We start from the raw sequence: 15808 nt of genomic DNA, 5'->3' as shown, positions 1-15808 counted from the left end.
AAATGGAACGGGGTTTGGGGGGGGTACAAATGGAACGGGGTTTGGGGGGGGTACAAATGGAACGGGGTTTGGGGGGGGGGTACAAATGGAACGGGGTTTGGGGGGGGGGTACAAATGGAACGGGGTTGGGGGGGTACAAATGGAACGGGGTTGGGGGGGGGGGGGTACAAATGGAACGGGGTTTGGGGGGGGGGTATTTACAGGAAATAAATCGGCTTTTCACAGCCAGATGATGACAGTTTTATTTACAGCTCTGGTTTTACTGACTAAAGATGCAGGTTTATCTAAAGATAAAAATCAATAAACGGCGGATTTGCTGCTCCTTGCATACGTCTTCATGGTGGAACGTCTCGTTACCCCGCTGTTCTTTGGTTTCTGCTGTGGAGACAGACTCTGGTTCTGGTTCTGGACCCTCAGGCCAGGTGACCCTTTGGTTCTGGACCCTCAGGCCAGGTGACCCTCCGGTTCTGGACCCTCAGGCCAGGTGACCCTCCGGTTCTGGACCCTCAGGCCAGGTGGTGCTGGGCGGTGATGAGGACCAGCGGGACCTCTTTGTCTCCGGTGCCGAGCAGAGGAAACATCCTCTCTGTGAACTCAGAGCTTCCAGTGAAGCTGTAGATCTCGGAGCCCGACTTCACATTGTAGAAAGTCACCTGACCCTCGTCCACATCCAGGAAGACGCCGACCTGCCGCAGCTTGGGATGATGACCTTTGACCTGCAGGCCGGAGGCAGTTGCATCAGCTGTATGGAAGCCTTTCATCGCTGTTCTTAAACTTTTCTATCAGAAGGCTTCGAGTTACGGAAGCCCATTGATGACGGGAAATGCAAAGCAAAGGATGGTAAACCTGACAACAGCCAGGATTTTATGTAGCATTAGAATCTAATCTGTGCAAAGAAATTTGAATTTAAAGTCACAAACTAAACATTTAATTGTTTTGCTTTGGAAAGTTCTGGAATTTTATTAAACTATTGTCAAATCTTTGCTTTCAGCCATCAGAATAAAATCTGACTCCATATTTGAATGTAAAAAGTCCTCGTTTCTTACAAATAAACGTTCACAGTCTGAACCCAGCTGTTATTTTCCCTCTGGGCTTCCGTACCTGAGAGCAGGAGGGCGGAGCCCAGCAGAAACGGCTGAAGGTTGAGGCGTACCTTGGTGAGAGGCGGCGCGGTGAGCGCTCTCAGCTGGCTGCCGCTCCACCAGATGGCGTAGTATCCGTGAGGCGGACTCATGTCGAACAGGCCTTTCCTCTGAGCCGCCTCGCCGACCACGCCCAGCTTCCAGTCCTTGTTCTCGCCCACAAACACCTGCAAGACGAACAGCAGGGACACAGAAATACATGTTTACATAAGTTTATGTGATGATAAATTGTGCAAATTAACTTAATCTAACTTTAAACTATATTAATGAGGCAGAAACAAAGGAAATAAAATGGAAGAAAATGCAAAAACAGAAGTAAATACACAGAAATACATGTTTAAATAAGTTTATGTGATGATAAATTGTGCAAATTAACTTAATCTAACTTTAAACTATATTAATGAGGCAGAAACAAAGGAAAACATGAGATAAAATGGAAGAAAATGCAAAAACAGAAGTAAATACACCAATGAAATAAATAAACTGATCTGGAGGGAATCCAGCGATCAATAAGACGTAAAGGAGGATCTGATGACCCGGGCCCTGACCTCCCAGTAGTGGCGCCCGGAGCTGAAACCCTCCTTGGCGAGAACACAGGACCAGACATCGAACCTGTGAGGGCTGTTTCTGAAGATCTGCAGCTTCTCGCCTCTCTTCACCTGCTTCCTGTCCTCAGACAGGATCAGGAAGGGATACGCCGTCACCGGGTTCAGCGTCACGTCCTCTGGAAGCAGCCAGAAACACACCGGAGATCAATAACCTCGTCACAGACGGAGTTTACGACTTCAGACAACGTGGAAGTTACAGCTCACCCATGTAGAGTCGGGCCTTCTTGTGTCCTGAAACAGAACAAACAGCTGATCAGTGACTGATTTACAGGTGAAAGTCTTTTAATCAGCAGCTTCATCTGAAACAGAAGAGCTGAAACCAAACCAATGTTTAAAGTCATTAAAAATCACTTTAATTGAACCAAACAGCAGTTTAAAGTGATTAAAAATCACTTTAATTGAACCAAACAGCAGTTTAAAGTCATTAAAAATCACTTTAATTGAACCAAACAAATGTTTAAAGTCATTAAAAATCACTTTAATTGAACCAAACAAATGTTTAAAGTCATTAAAAATCACTTTAATTGAACCAAACAACAGTTTAAAGTCATTAAAAATCACTTTAATTGAACCAAACAGCAGTTTAAAGTCATTTTTAATCACTTTAATTGAACCAAACAGCAGTTTAAAGTCATTTTTAATCACTTTAAATGAACCAAACAAATGTTTAAAGTCATTAAAAATCACTTTAAATGAACCAAACAAATGTTTAAAGTCATTTTTAATCACTTTAATTGAACCGACCAACAGTTCAAACAGTGAGATGTGAGTCAGTCGAGTGTTGAAGCCTTTTTATGCACAAATGGGTCGATAATAACAACAAAAACGAGTGGATTTGTGTCATGTTTAACGCAGGAAGTGATCCATTCATCCCAACATCAACAGGACAGTAAAACTTTACCGACCTGACACCGCCCGACCCATCTTCTTCATATCTGGGAGGAGACAGGAAACCACAGTCAGAAACTCTCACAGTGAAGCACCTGAACGAGTCTCAAACACAGAGTGAACAACAACAAGTCTTAGAGTGAGACGGGAGTCCCACAGGGTTGGGTTGTGGGACCGGAAACTTTAGTCTGACGCCACGGTTCTGTCTTCAGCTCCATTTGGTGTTAGCGTCTGGGTTTAATGTCGGACTCTAACCTGGGCCTGATCTGGACCTGATCTGGATCTGGACCTGATCTGGACCTGATCTGGATCTGGACCTGGACCTGATCTGGACCTGATCTGGACCTGATCTGGACCTGATCTGGACCTGATCTGGATCTGGACCTGATCTGGACCGGATCTGGACCTGATCTGGATCTGGACCTGATCTGGACCTGATCTGGACCTGATCTGGACTTGATCTGGATCTGATCTGGGCCTGATCTGGACCTGATCTGGATCTGATCTGGACCTGATCTGGACCTGATCTGGATCTGGATCTGGACCTGATCTGGACCTGGGCCTGATCTGGACCTGATCTGGACCTGATCTGGACCTGGGCCTGGGCCTGATCTGGACCTGATCTGGATCTGATCTGGACCTGATCTGGACCTGATCTGGATCTGGACCTGGACCTGATCTGGACCTGATCTAGACCTGATCTGGACCTGATCTGGATCTGGACCTGATCTGGATCTGGACCTGATCTGGACCTGATCTGGACCTGATCTGGGCCTGATCTGGACCTGGGCCTGACCTGGACCTGATCTGGACCTGATCTGGGCCTGATCTGGACCTGATCTGGACCTGATCTGGACCTGATCTGGACCTGGGCCTGATCTGGACCTGGACCTGACCTGGACCCCCTCACCTTTCAGGGACCACTGACTCTTCCTCAGGTTGGCCTTGCTTCCTCTCAGACTGAGCATGCTCTCAGCCGGCATCAGCTCACCGGATGAAACTGAAACAGACGACAAAGAGGCGTCACACTCTGAACAAACATCTGGAAACATCTGCAGGGAACATGTGACTCACAGGAGCCTCTGGAGCCTCTGGAGCCTCGGGGCCGGACCTCCCCCATCCGGATGTCGTCCATCTTTTCCTTGACCTCGGACAGGGCGCTCTTCACCTCATCCAGGTGGAAGTGGAGGGAGAACTCCTCGTCCTCGTCCACATGGTCCTGCTGCTCCTCCTCCAGAGGAGCCGTGGCCTCCTCATAACTCTGAGAGAAGAACGAGGAAGAGGAGGAAGGAGCCTTCAGTTCACTCTCCTCCAACAAACAGCACAAAGACCAGGTGCTCAGCTCCCACCTGCAGGAAGCTGATGTGATCCTGGCTGATGGCCTGGACCTCCAGCGTGGCCCTCCTGTCCATCAGCTGACCAAGCTCCGCCTCCAAACGGTGAACAAGCCCCTCCCCCTTTGACATCACAGCATCCAGCTGTCTCTCGATGCTGCCGACCACCTGAGTCCGGATCCTGTCCAACGAGGCGGACACTTCATCCAGCAGGTGCTCGACTTCGCCCCGTTCTCTGTCTGCATAACTCTGAGAATAAAGCAAAGGAACTCAGGAGACATCAGGCCCGGAAAAACCCTCAGAACCTCGAAGAGCTGCGGGTCCTGGAGACCGGGGGGAACCAAACTGAGATCTACTTTAAAGGAAAGATCCGTCACACCTGCACGCCCTGAAGCTTCTTCTTCAGGTCGCCCACATGGACCTCCTTCTCCTTGATGCGGTTCATGATCTCCTGCTCAGTCCTCGCCACGTGTTTCTGAAACACAGGTGGACACACACAGGTGGAAACACACACAGGTGGAAACACACAGGTGGAAACACACACAGGTGGAAACACACACAGGTGGAAACACACACAGGTGGAAACACACACAGGTGGAAACACACAGGTGGAAACACACACAGGTGAACACACACAGGTGGAAACACACACAGGTGGAAACACACACAGGTGAACACACACAGGTGGAAACACACACAGGTGAACACACACACAGGTGGAAACACACACAGGTGGAAACACACAGGTGGACACACACAGGTGAACACACACACAGGTGGAAACACACACAGGTGGAAACACACACAGGTGGAAACACACACAGGTGGAAACACACAGGTGGAAACACACACAGGTGGAAACACACAGGTGGAAACACACACAGGTGGAAACACACACAGGTGGAAACACACACAGGTGGAAACACACACAGGTGGAAACACACACAGGTGGAAACACACAGGTGGAAACACACACAGGTGGAAACACACACAGGTGGAAACACACACAGGTGGAAACACACACAGGTGGAAACACAGGTGGAAACACACACAGGTGGAAACACACACAGGTGGAAACACAGGTGGAAACACACACAGGTGGAAACACAGGTGGAAACACACACAGGTGGAAACACACACAGGTGGAAACACACACAGGTGGAAACACACACAGGTGGAAACACACAGGTGGAAACACACACAGGTGGAAACACACAGGTGGAAACACACACAGGTGAACACACACAGGTGGAAACACACACAGGTGGAAACACACAGGTGGAAACACACACAGGTGGAAACACACACAGGTGGAAACACACACAGGTGGAAACACACACAGGTGGAAACACACACAGGTGGAAACACACAGGTGGACACACACACAGGTGGAAACACACACAGGTGGAAACACACAGGTGGAAACACACAGGTGGACACACACACAGGTGGAAACACACACAGGTGGAAACACACAGGTGGAAACACACAGGTGGAAACACACACAGGTGGAAACACACACAGGTGGAAACACACACAGGTGGAAACACACACAGGTGGAAACACACACAGGTGAACACACACAGGTGGAAACACACACAGGTGGAAACACACACAGGTGGAAACACAGGTGGAAACACACACAGGTGGAAACACACACAGGTGGAAACACACACAGGTGAACACACACAGGTGGAAACACACACAGGTGGAAACACACACAGGTGAACACACACAGGTGGAAACACACACAGGTGAACACACACAGGTGGAAACACACAGGTGGAAACACACACAGGTGAACACACACAGGTGGAAACACACAGGTGGAAACACACACAGGTGAACACACACAGGTGGAAACACACAGGTGGAAACACACACAGGTGAACACACACAGGTGGAAACACACAGGTGGAAACACACACAGGTGAACACACACAGGTGGAAACACACACAGGTGGAAACACACACAGGTGAACACACACACAGGTGAACACACACAGGTGGAAACACACACAGGTGGAAACACACACAGGTGGAAACACACACAGGTGGAAACACACACAGGTGGAAACACACACAGGTGGACACACACACAGGTGAACACACACAGGTGGACACACACACAGGTGGAAACACACAGGTGGAAACACACACAGGTGAACACACACAGGTGGAAACACACACAGGTGGAAACACACACAGGTGGAAACACACAGGTGGAAACACACACAGGTGAACACACAGGTGAACACACACAGGTGGAAACACACACAGGTGGAAACACACAGGTGGAAACACACAGGTGGAAACACACACAGGTGGAAACACACACAGGTGGAAACACACACAGGTGGACACACACACAGGTGGAAACACACACAGGTGGACACACACACAGGTGGAAACACACACAGGTGGACACACACACAGGTGGAAACACACACAGGTGGACACACACAGGTGAACACACAGGTGAACACACACAGGTGGAAACACACACAGGTGGACACACACAGGTGAACACACAGGTGAACACACACAGGTGGAAACACACACAGGTGGAAACACACACAGGTGGAAACACACACAGGTGGACACACACACAGGTGGAAACACACACAGGTGGACACACACAGGTGGAAACACACACAGGTGGAAACACACACAGGTGGAAACACACACAGGTGGAAACACACACAGGTGGACACACACACAGGTGAACACACACAGGTGGACACACACACAGGTGGAAACACACACAGGTGGAAACACACAGGTGGAAACACACACAGGTGAACACACACAGGTGGAAACACACACAGGTGGAAACACACAGGTGGAAACACACACAGGTGGAAACACACACAGGTGGAAACACACACAGGTGGACACACACACAGGTGAACACACACAGGTGGACACACACAGGTGGAAACACACACAGGTGGAAACACACACAGGTGGAAACACACACAGGTGGAAACACACAGGTGGAAACACACACAGGTGGAAACACACAGGTGGAAACACACAGGTGGAAACACACACAGGTGGAAACACACAGGTGGAAACACACAGGTGGAAACACACACAGGTGGAAACACACACAGGTGGAAACACACACAGGTGAACACACACAGGTGAACACACACAGGTGGAAACACACACAGGTGGAAACACACAGGTGAACACACACAGGTGGAAACACACACAGGTGGAAACACACACAGGTGGACACACACACAGGTGAACACACACAGGTGGAAACACACACAGGTGGAAACACACACAGGTGGAAACACACACAGGTGGAAACACACACAGGTGGACACACACACAGGTGGAAACACACACAGGTGAACACACACAGGTGAACACACACAGGTGGAAACACACACAGGTGAACACACACAGGTGAACACACACAGGTGAGCCCAGCAGTGATGGCGTAGCGTTTCTACCTGTTTTCCAAGTCTCTCGGTCTGGATGGAGACGGTTTTGTGGGTCCGGTGTTCCTCCAGGACGCAGATGGCGCAGATGCAGCGCTGGCATGTCCTGCAGAAAACCTGGACCCATGAACGCATCGTGAGGAACGTTAGAGGTCCAGCTGTTAACCTTAACCACTGAAGCGTTCGGTCTCACCTCCAGCAGGCGGTGGTGCAGGGCGCAGGTGCGGCCCCTGAGGGCCTCCCGGGGGTCCATCAGCGTGTGCTTGGAGTAGAAGGCGGTGCCGTGGTGCGGCTGCAGGTGCTCGGCGCAGTAAGAGGCGGTGCAGGTGAGGCAGGAGCTGACGGCGGGCTGCTTCACACCTGTGCACACGTCACACCACACCTCATCCTCGGCGGCTTTCGCCGGTGCTGTCAGGAACGGGTTGGTGCTGTGGAAGCCCTCCTCCGTCGTCACGGCATCCAGCACGCCGTTACTGCCCGACGCCGAGGTGCCGTAACGGGTCTGTTTGTACGTCTCTGCGATGAGAGCGAAGACTTTGTTGATGCTGAGCAGAGGACGCTCATCGAACTGGCGTTTGCACAGAGGACAGGTGCACACCGGGCTGGACGCCCAGTAGCCACCGATACACGCCTGCAGACACACAACACAGCAGGTTATTCACACGCCACGGCGTGGGAGGACGGCCTCAGGTGTGCTGCAGGTGGACCTTACCTGGCAGAAGTTGTGTCCACAGGGGGTAGAAACCGGGTCCGTGAACAGGTCCAGGCAGATGGAGCAGGTGAGCTCCTGCTCTGAGAGCAGCTCCGATGCAGCCGCCGCCTCCGCCATGGTCAGCCTGGAACAGAGAGATCCTGCATCACCTGGGGTTATCATCCGGATTATGACCCTAACCCTGGGGTTATCATCCGGATTATAACCCTAACCCTGGGGTCATCATCCTTATTATAACCCTAACCCTGGGATTATCATCCGTATTATGACCCTAACCCTGGGGTCATCATCCTTATTATGACCCTAACCCTGGGGTCATCATCCTTATTATGACCCTAACCCTGGGGTCATCATCCTTATTATGACCCTAACCCTGGGGTCATCATCCGTATTATGACCCTAACCCTGGGGTCATCATCCTTATTATAACCCTAACCCTGGGGTCATCGTCCTTATTATGACCCTAACCCTGGGGTTATCGTCCGTATTATGACCCTAACCCTGGGGTTATCGTCCGTATTATGACCCTAACCCTGGGGTTATCGTCCGTATTATGACCCTAACCCTGGGGTTATCGTCCGTATTATGACCCTAACCCTGGGGGTATCATCCTTATTATAACCCTAACCCTGGGGATATCATCCTTATTATGACCCTAACCCTGGGGTTATCATCCTTATTATAACCCTAACCCTGGGGGTATCATCCTTATTATGACCCTAACCCTGGGGTTATCATCCTTATTATAACCCTAACCCTGGGGGTATCATCCTTATTATAACCCTAACCCTGGGGTTATCATCCTTATTATAACCCTAACCCTGGGGTTATCATCCTTATTATAACCCTAACCCTGGGGGTATCATCCTTATTATGACCCTAACCCTGGGGGTATCATCCTTATTATGACCCTAACCCTGGGGTCATCGTCCTTATTATGACCCTAACCCTGGGGTCATCGTCCGTATTATGACCCTAACCCTGGGGTCATCGTCCGTATTATGACCCTAACCCTGGGGTCATCGTCCTTATTATGACCCTAACCCTGGGGTCATCGTCCGTATTATGACCCTAACCCTGGGGTCATCGTCCGTATTATGACCCTAACCCTGGGGTCATCGTCCGTATTATGACCCTAACCCTGGGGTCATCGTCCTTATTATGACCCTAACCCTGGGGTCATCGTCCTTATTATGACCCTAACCCTGGGGTCATCGTCCGTATTATGACCCTAACCCTGGGGTCATCGTCCTTATTATGACCCTAACCCTGGGGGTATCGTCCTTATTATGACCCTAACCCTGGGGTTATCGTCCTTATTATGACCCTAACCCTGGGGTCATCGTCCTTATTATGACCCTAACCCTGGGGTCATCGTCCTTATTATGACCCTAACCCTGGGGTCATCGTCCTTATTATGACCCTAACCCTGGGGTCATCGTCCTTATTATGACCCTAACCCTGGGGGTATCGTCCTTATTATGACCCTAACCCTGGGGTTATCGTCCTTATTATGACCCTAACCCTGGGGGTATCATCCGTATTATGACCCTAACCCTGGGGGTATCATCCTTATTATGACCCTAACCCTGGGGGTATCATCCTTATTATGACCCTAACCCTGGGGTTATCATCCGTATTATGACCCTAACCCTGGGGGTATCATCCGTATTATGACCCTAACCCTGGGGGTATCATCCGTATTATGACCCTAACCCTGGGGGTATCATCCGTATTATGACCCTAACCCTGGGGGTATCATCCGTATTATGACCCTAACCCTGGGGGTATCATCCGTATTATGACCCTAACCCTGGGGTTATCATCCGTATTATAACCCTAAGCCTGGGGTTATCATCCTTATTATAACCCTAAGCCTGGGGTTATCATCCTTATTATAACCCTAACCCTGGGGTTATCATCCTTATTATAACCCTAACCCTGGGGTTATCATCCTTATTATAACCCTAACCCTGGGGTTATCATCCTTATTATAACCCTAACCCTGGGGTTATCATCCTTATTATAACCCTAACCCTGGGGTTATCATCCTTATTATAACCCTAACCCTGGGGTTATCATCCTTATTATAACCCTAACCCTGGGGTTATCATCCTTATTATAACCCTAACCCTGGGGTTATCATCCTTATTATAACCCTAACCCTAAGCCTTTAACTGGTTTCTGAACCTTTCACTGGTTTCTGAGCCTTTCACTGGTTTCTGAGCCTTTCACTGGTTTCTGAAGCTTTCACTGGTCGCATGACCACCTGCACGCTGAGGGAGGAGCAGCTCAGACCACATTCCACCTCAGAGCAGGTGACCTCTGACACACTGACAGGTGAGTGGGTGGGCGGGGCCACTTCCCTGCTGTTAAACTGATGTAGTTTAACTGCTTCTGTGCAGCTCGCCCCCGTCAGGTCCAACCTGTAGGTACACCAGAAACTCTGAAACACCAGAAGCTCCGAAACACCAGAAGCTCCGAAACACCAGAAGCTCCGAAACACCAGAAACTCCGAAACACCAGAAGCTCCGAAACACCAGAAGCTCCGAAACACCAGAAGCTCTGAAACACCAGAAACTCCGAAACACCAGAAGCTCTGAAACACCAGAAACTCTGAAACACCAGAAACTCTGAAACACCAGAAGCTCTGAAACACCAGAAACTCTGAAACACCAGAAGCTCTGAAACACCAGAAACTCTGAAACACCAGAAACTCTGAAACACCAGAAACTCTGAAACACCAGAAACTCTGAAACACCAGAAACTCTGAAACACCAGAAGCTCTGAAACACCAGAAACTCTGAAACACCCGAAGCTCCGAAACACCAGAAGCTCTGAAACACCAGAAACTCTGAAACACCAGAAACTCTGAAACACCAGAAGCTCTGAAACACCAGAAACTCTGAAACACCAGAAACTCTGAAACACCAGAAACTCTGAAACACCAGAAGCTCTGAAACACCAGAAGCTCTGAAACACCAGAAGCTCTGAAACACCAGAAGCTCTGAAACACCAGAAGCTCTGAAACACCAGAAACTCTGAAACACCAGAAGCTCTGAAACACCAGAAGCTCTGAAACACCAGAAGCTCTGAAACACCAGAAGCTCTGAAACACCAGAAGCTCTGAAACACCAGAAGCTCTGAAACACCAGAAGCTCTGAAACACCAGAAGCTCTGAAACACCAGAAACTCTTCTGACAGAAATCTGAAGGAAGCGACCTGAAACACCTAATTTATCAAACTGAGCTCAGACTTTAAGAAGTCTTAATTGGAGGTTCAGTCTAAATCCAAAGGAGCTGTGGGAGGGGCTTCTGTGCTGAATGTTTCTGATTGTTCAGCCTGCAGCGAAGCTAAGTTCAGACGTCCAGCACTAAAACACAGAAAACTGAAGAACTCCCCGTTTATGTTTCTGCCTTTAGCTTTTATGCAAAGCAACTTACAAACGAGGCCATAACAGTACAGCTAACATCAGAGCTAACATCAAAGCTAACATAGCTAACATCAAAGCTAACATCAAAGCTAACATCAAAGCTAACAGAGCTAACAGAGCTAACATCAAAGCTAACATCAAAGCTAACAGAGCTAACAGAGCTAACATCAAAGCTAACATCAAAGCTAACATCAAAGCTAACAGAGCTAACATCAAAGCTAACATCAAAGCTAACATCAAAGCTAACAATAAGCTACATGTAAGGAACCAGCAGTCAGGCTCTGTCAGAGCTGGGCTTCCACAGTGTGAAGATAGACAGGGACGCCCCTGTTCTGGTAGCGCTCGGTAGCTCATTCCACCATCGTGGGACGACACATGAACAGAGTTTGGATTGTCTTAGGCGTGGTGTAGGAGCTGCTAGACGACAATCCTGGGACCAACGGAGGGACCCAGTTGGGACAGAAGCCTTTGCAAGAGCCTTCAAGTAGATGGAGCCGTTCCATTAAGCTCTTTGTAGCTAACATCAGGGACTTGGATCTGATGCTAAGGGCAGCCAGAGGAGCTCAATGAACAGAGGGGGGGCGTGTTCTTTTAGGCTGATCCAAGACCAGACGCACCGCCGCGTTCTGGACCATCTGCAGAGGTTTCACAGGCTGGAGACCAGTTAGGAAACCAGTTAGGAAACCAGTTAGGAGACCAGTTAGGAGACCAGTTAGGAAACCAGTTAGGAAACCAGTTAGGAAACCAGTTAGGAGACCAGTTAGGAGACCAGTTAGGAAACCAGTTAGGAGACCAGTTAGGAAACCAGTTAGGAGACCAGTTAGGAGACCAGTTAGGAGTCAAGTTAGGAGACCAGTTAGGAGACCAGTTAGGAGACCAGTTAGGAGACCAGTTAGGAGACCAGTTAGGAGACCAGTTAGGAAACCAGTTAGGAGACCAGTTAGGAGACCAGTTAGGAAACCAGTTAGGAAACCAGTTAGGAAACCAATTAGGAGACCAGTTAGGAGACCAGTTAGGAAACCAGTTAGGAGACCAGTTAGGAAACCAGTTAGGAAACCAGTTAGGAGACCAGTTAGGAGACCAGTTAGGAGACCAGTTAGGAGACCAGTTAGGAAACCAGTTAGGAGACCAGTTAGGAAACCAGTTAGGAAACCAGTTAGGAAACCAGTTAGGAAACCAGTTAGGAAACCAGTTAGGAAACCAGTTAGGAAACCAGTTAGGAGACCAGTCAGGAGACCAGTTAGGAGACCAGTTAGGAAACCAATTAGGAGACCAGTTAGGAAACCAGTTAGGAGACCAGTTAGGAAACCAGTTAGGAGACCAGTTAGGAGACCAGTTAGGAGACCAGTTAGGAAACCAGTTAGGAGACCAGTTAGGAGAGCAGTTAGGAGACCAGTTAGGAGACCAGTTAGGAAACCAGTTAGGAGACCAGTTAGGAGACCAGTTAGGAGACCAGTTAGGAAACCAGTTAGGAAACCAGTTAGGAAACCAGTTAGGAGACCAGTTAGGAAACCAGTTAGGAGACCAGTTAGGAAACCAGTTAGGAGACCAGTTAGGAGACCAGTTAGGAGACCAGTTAGGAGACCAGTTAGGAAACCAGTTAGGAGACCAGTTAGGAAACCAGTTAGGAGAGCATTGCAGGAGTCAAGGTGGGAGATGACCGTGACCTGCACCAGGAGCTGGGGGGTCTGCACCAGGAGCTGGGGGGCATGTTGGGTCAGGTATGGTCTGATCAGAGACCTCAAAGCAGGTGAAAGAGACCAGATGGATAAAGGAATGATGTCACAGGGCGACTCCAGCCTCTGATTCATCCTGCAGCACAAAGCTCTGAAGGCTTTCCCCCTAAGTCTCCTGACCGGGCTCAAAGACCCGAATCCTTTCGCCTCAAAGTGAGTTTGTTTCACACAAAACCACCAGCAGAGGCATCAAACTGTTGATCAGAACCAATCAATAAACTGGAGAAAACTGGAGATAAACCATCAGATGGTGGTTCGAAGCAGCTTGAACTATAACTGATGCAACCTTTGCCCCTGTGGGTACTGAACAGGCTTTTATCTGAATGGTGCCGGAGGAGCTAAACCCAGTCAGTCCACCAATCAGAAGGCCGAACCTTTTAAACCCAGTCAGTCCACCAATCAGAAGGCCGAACCTTTCAAACCCAGTCAGTCCACCAATCAGAAGGCCGAACCTTTTAAACCCAGTCAGTCCACCAATCAGAAGGCCGAACCTTTTAAACCCAGTCAGTCCACCAATCAGAAGGCCGAACCTTTCAAACCCAGTCAGTCCACCAATCAGAAGGCCGAACCTTTCAAACCCAGTCAGTCCACCAATCAGAAGGCCGAACCTTTCAAACCCAGTCAGTCCACCAATCAGAAGGCCGAACCTTTCAAACCCAGTCAGTCCACCAATCAGAAGGCTGAACCTTTTAAACCCAGTCAGTCCACCAATCAGAAGGCCGAACCTTTTAAACCCAGTCAGTCCACCAATCAGAAGGCCGAACCTTTTAAACCCAGTCAGTCCACCAATCAGAAGGCCGAACCTTTCAAACCCAGTCAGTCCACCAATCAGAAGGCCGAACCTTTCAAACCCAGTCAGTCCACCAATCAGAAGGCCGAACCTTTTAAACCCAGTCAGTCCACCAATCAGAAGGCCGAACCTTTTCCTCAGTGGGTCATGAAGTCAGCACCTCATGTCCAGAAGCTGCCCTTTAACATCCGGCTGCAACAGAACCACGGAGAGAACCACTGTCTCTGACTCGGTTTAGGTGTTCAAAGCTCAGTGAAGTCTGTATTATTACAGCCCCCCCCCCCCCTCAGAGTGGGAGTTAAAGGGTTAAAATCAGTTTAACAGACTCAGAGGAAACCACTCCAGGTCGGTCCAATCTGACAGGAATGTTCTGTTCTGAAGCTCCAACCTGCAGACTGTGAACTGAGATCCGGGACTGAGTGGAGGCCCAGTTCTGTTCGACTCAGTTCTGTTCGGTCCAGTTCTGTTCGGTCCAGTTCTGTTCGGCTCAGTTCTGTTCGACTCAGTTCTGTTCGACTCAGTTCTGTTCGGCTCAGTTCTGTTCGGCTCAGTTCTGTTCGGTCCAGTTCTGTTCGGCTCAGTTCTGTTCGGCTCAGTTCTGTTCGACTCAGTTCTGTTCGGCTCAGTTCTGTTCGGCTCAGTTCTGTTCGGTCCAGTTCTGTTCGGCTCAGTTCTGTTCGACTCAGTTCTGTTCGGCTCAGTTCTGTTCGGCTCAGTTCTGTTCGGTCCAGTTCTGTTCGGCTCAGTTCTGTTCGGCTCAGTTCTGTTCGGCCCAGTTCTGTTTGGCCCAGTTCTGTTCGGCCCAGTTCTGTTCGACTCAGTTCTGTTCTGAGAGGAACCGACTGCAGAACCCTTCAGACGGAGGCCTTTATCTGTCGCTCTCTGATGATCATCATGTGCTCTGATCTCAGAAAAGAACTCGTTTAACTCGCAGGGGCAGAAATATCTAAAGAACCTCAGAACATGAAAACAGCGTCCGCTCAGCTACCCAGAATGCACCAGGGCACGCCGCTGGCTTCCTGTCAGAGGAGCTGAAGTGTGATGCCTCTCAGTCAGCCTCACAGCTGGATCCAGTCAGAGATCGTTAACCTGACTGTGAGGCAGCTTCCCAAAACTTTACAAATCACTCATTTCTGCTCTGGTCAAATTTCAACACGTCCTCAGATCTGATCCCAGAACCAGAATGTCCCCCCCCCCCACACCTGAGCAGGTGAGCCTCATAAAACAGCTGGTTCTGAACCAGTTTCACATCAATAAGTTCATGAAACAGAACCTGAGATCAAACTTTTCTCTCAGTGTTTGAGACAAACAAGGAGCTTCTTACCTTCCTCTGCGCCACTCGACTCGTCTGTGACACACACCTGAAAGTCAGGTCTGTGATGTCATCAGTGGGCGGAGCCCACAGGCACAGAAAGCGGTCAGGTGAGTTTGTGGGTGGGGCTGTTTGTTCCTGTTGTTACAGGACAGTTTGGACTCGTTTCATGTCTGTGGAAGTCATTAGTAACAAAAAATCAGCTGATTATAAAATCCTTCCTGTTTGAATTCACAACAACAGAAGATTTAATCATCAGATCAGCTGGAAAATATTCAGAAAAATCAGCTGATTTCAGTTCTTTTGTGTCCAGTTTCACATCAAAAAGAATCGAGACAGATTTAGTTTGAATATAAAGAAATAAAAATAAAACATATCTATATAATATATAATATAAT

General features: G+C 49.2%; 1 protein-coding gene across 1 annotated transcript; it reads right to left on the bottom strand.

The window, feature by feature from the left end:
• Window positions 1-392: 392 nt before the first annotated feature.
• On the bottom strand, window positions 393-15452 carry LOC140273035 (E3 ubiquitin-protein ligase TRIM58-like). Its single transcript, XM_072368560.1, has 14 exons — window positions 15423-15452; window positions 8140-8263; window positions 7621-8058; window positions 7440-7544; window positions 4352-4447; window positions 3988-4221; window positions 3713-3899; window positions 3549-3638; window positions 2656-2685; window positions 1955-1981; window positions 1691-1866; window positions 1154-1309; window positions 516-716; window positions 393-422 (listed from the first exon to the last, which is right to left on the bottom strand). The coding sequence occupies exons 2-14, from the start codon at window positions 8254-8256 to the stop codon at window positions 414-416; spliced, it is 1866 nt and encodes a 621-aa protein (XP_072224661.1). The 5' UTR covers window positions 8257-8263; window positions 15423-15452; the 3' UTR covers window positions 393-413.
• Between the last annotated feature and the right edge of the window lie 356 nt (window positions 15453-15808).

Source organism: Leuresthes tenuis, unplaced genomic scaffold (genome assembly GCF_036924035.1).
Source record: "Leuresthes tenuis unplaced genomic scaffold, fLeuTen1.0.hap1 SCAF_17, whole genome shotgun sequence".
Lineage (NCBI taxonomy): Eukaryota > Metazoa > Chordata > Actinopteri > Atheriniformes > Atherinopsidae > Leuresthes > Leuresthes tenuis.
The sequence above is the reverse complement of the archived record's forward strand: the minus strand, read 5'-3'. Positions and strand labels throughout refer to the sequence as shown.

Coding starts and splice junctions, on each gene's coding strand:
- LOC140273035 (XM_072368560.1), bottom strand. CDS start 8,256: ATGGCGGAGGCGGCGGCTGCATCGGAGCTGCTCTCAGAGCAGGAGCTC. Junction 4,448..7,439: donor CCGAGAGACTTGGAAAACAG/GTAGAAACGCTA, acceptor CCTGTGTTTCAG/AAACACGTGGCGAGGACTGA. Junction 1,867..1,954: donor GAAGGCCCGACTCTACATGG/GTGAGCTGTAAC, acceptor GGCTGCTTCCAG/AGGACGTGACGCTGAACCCG.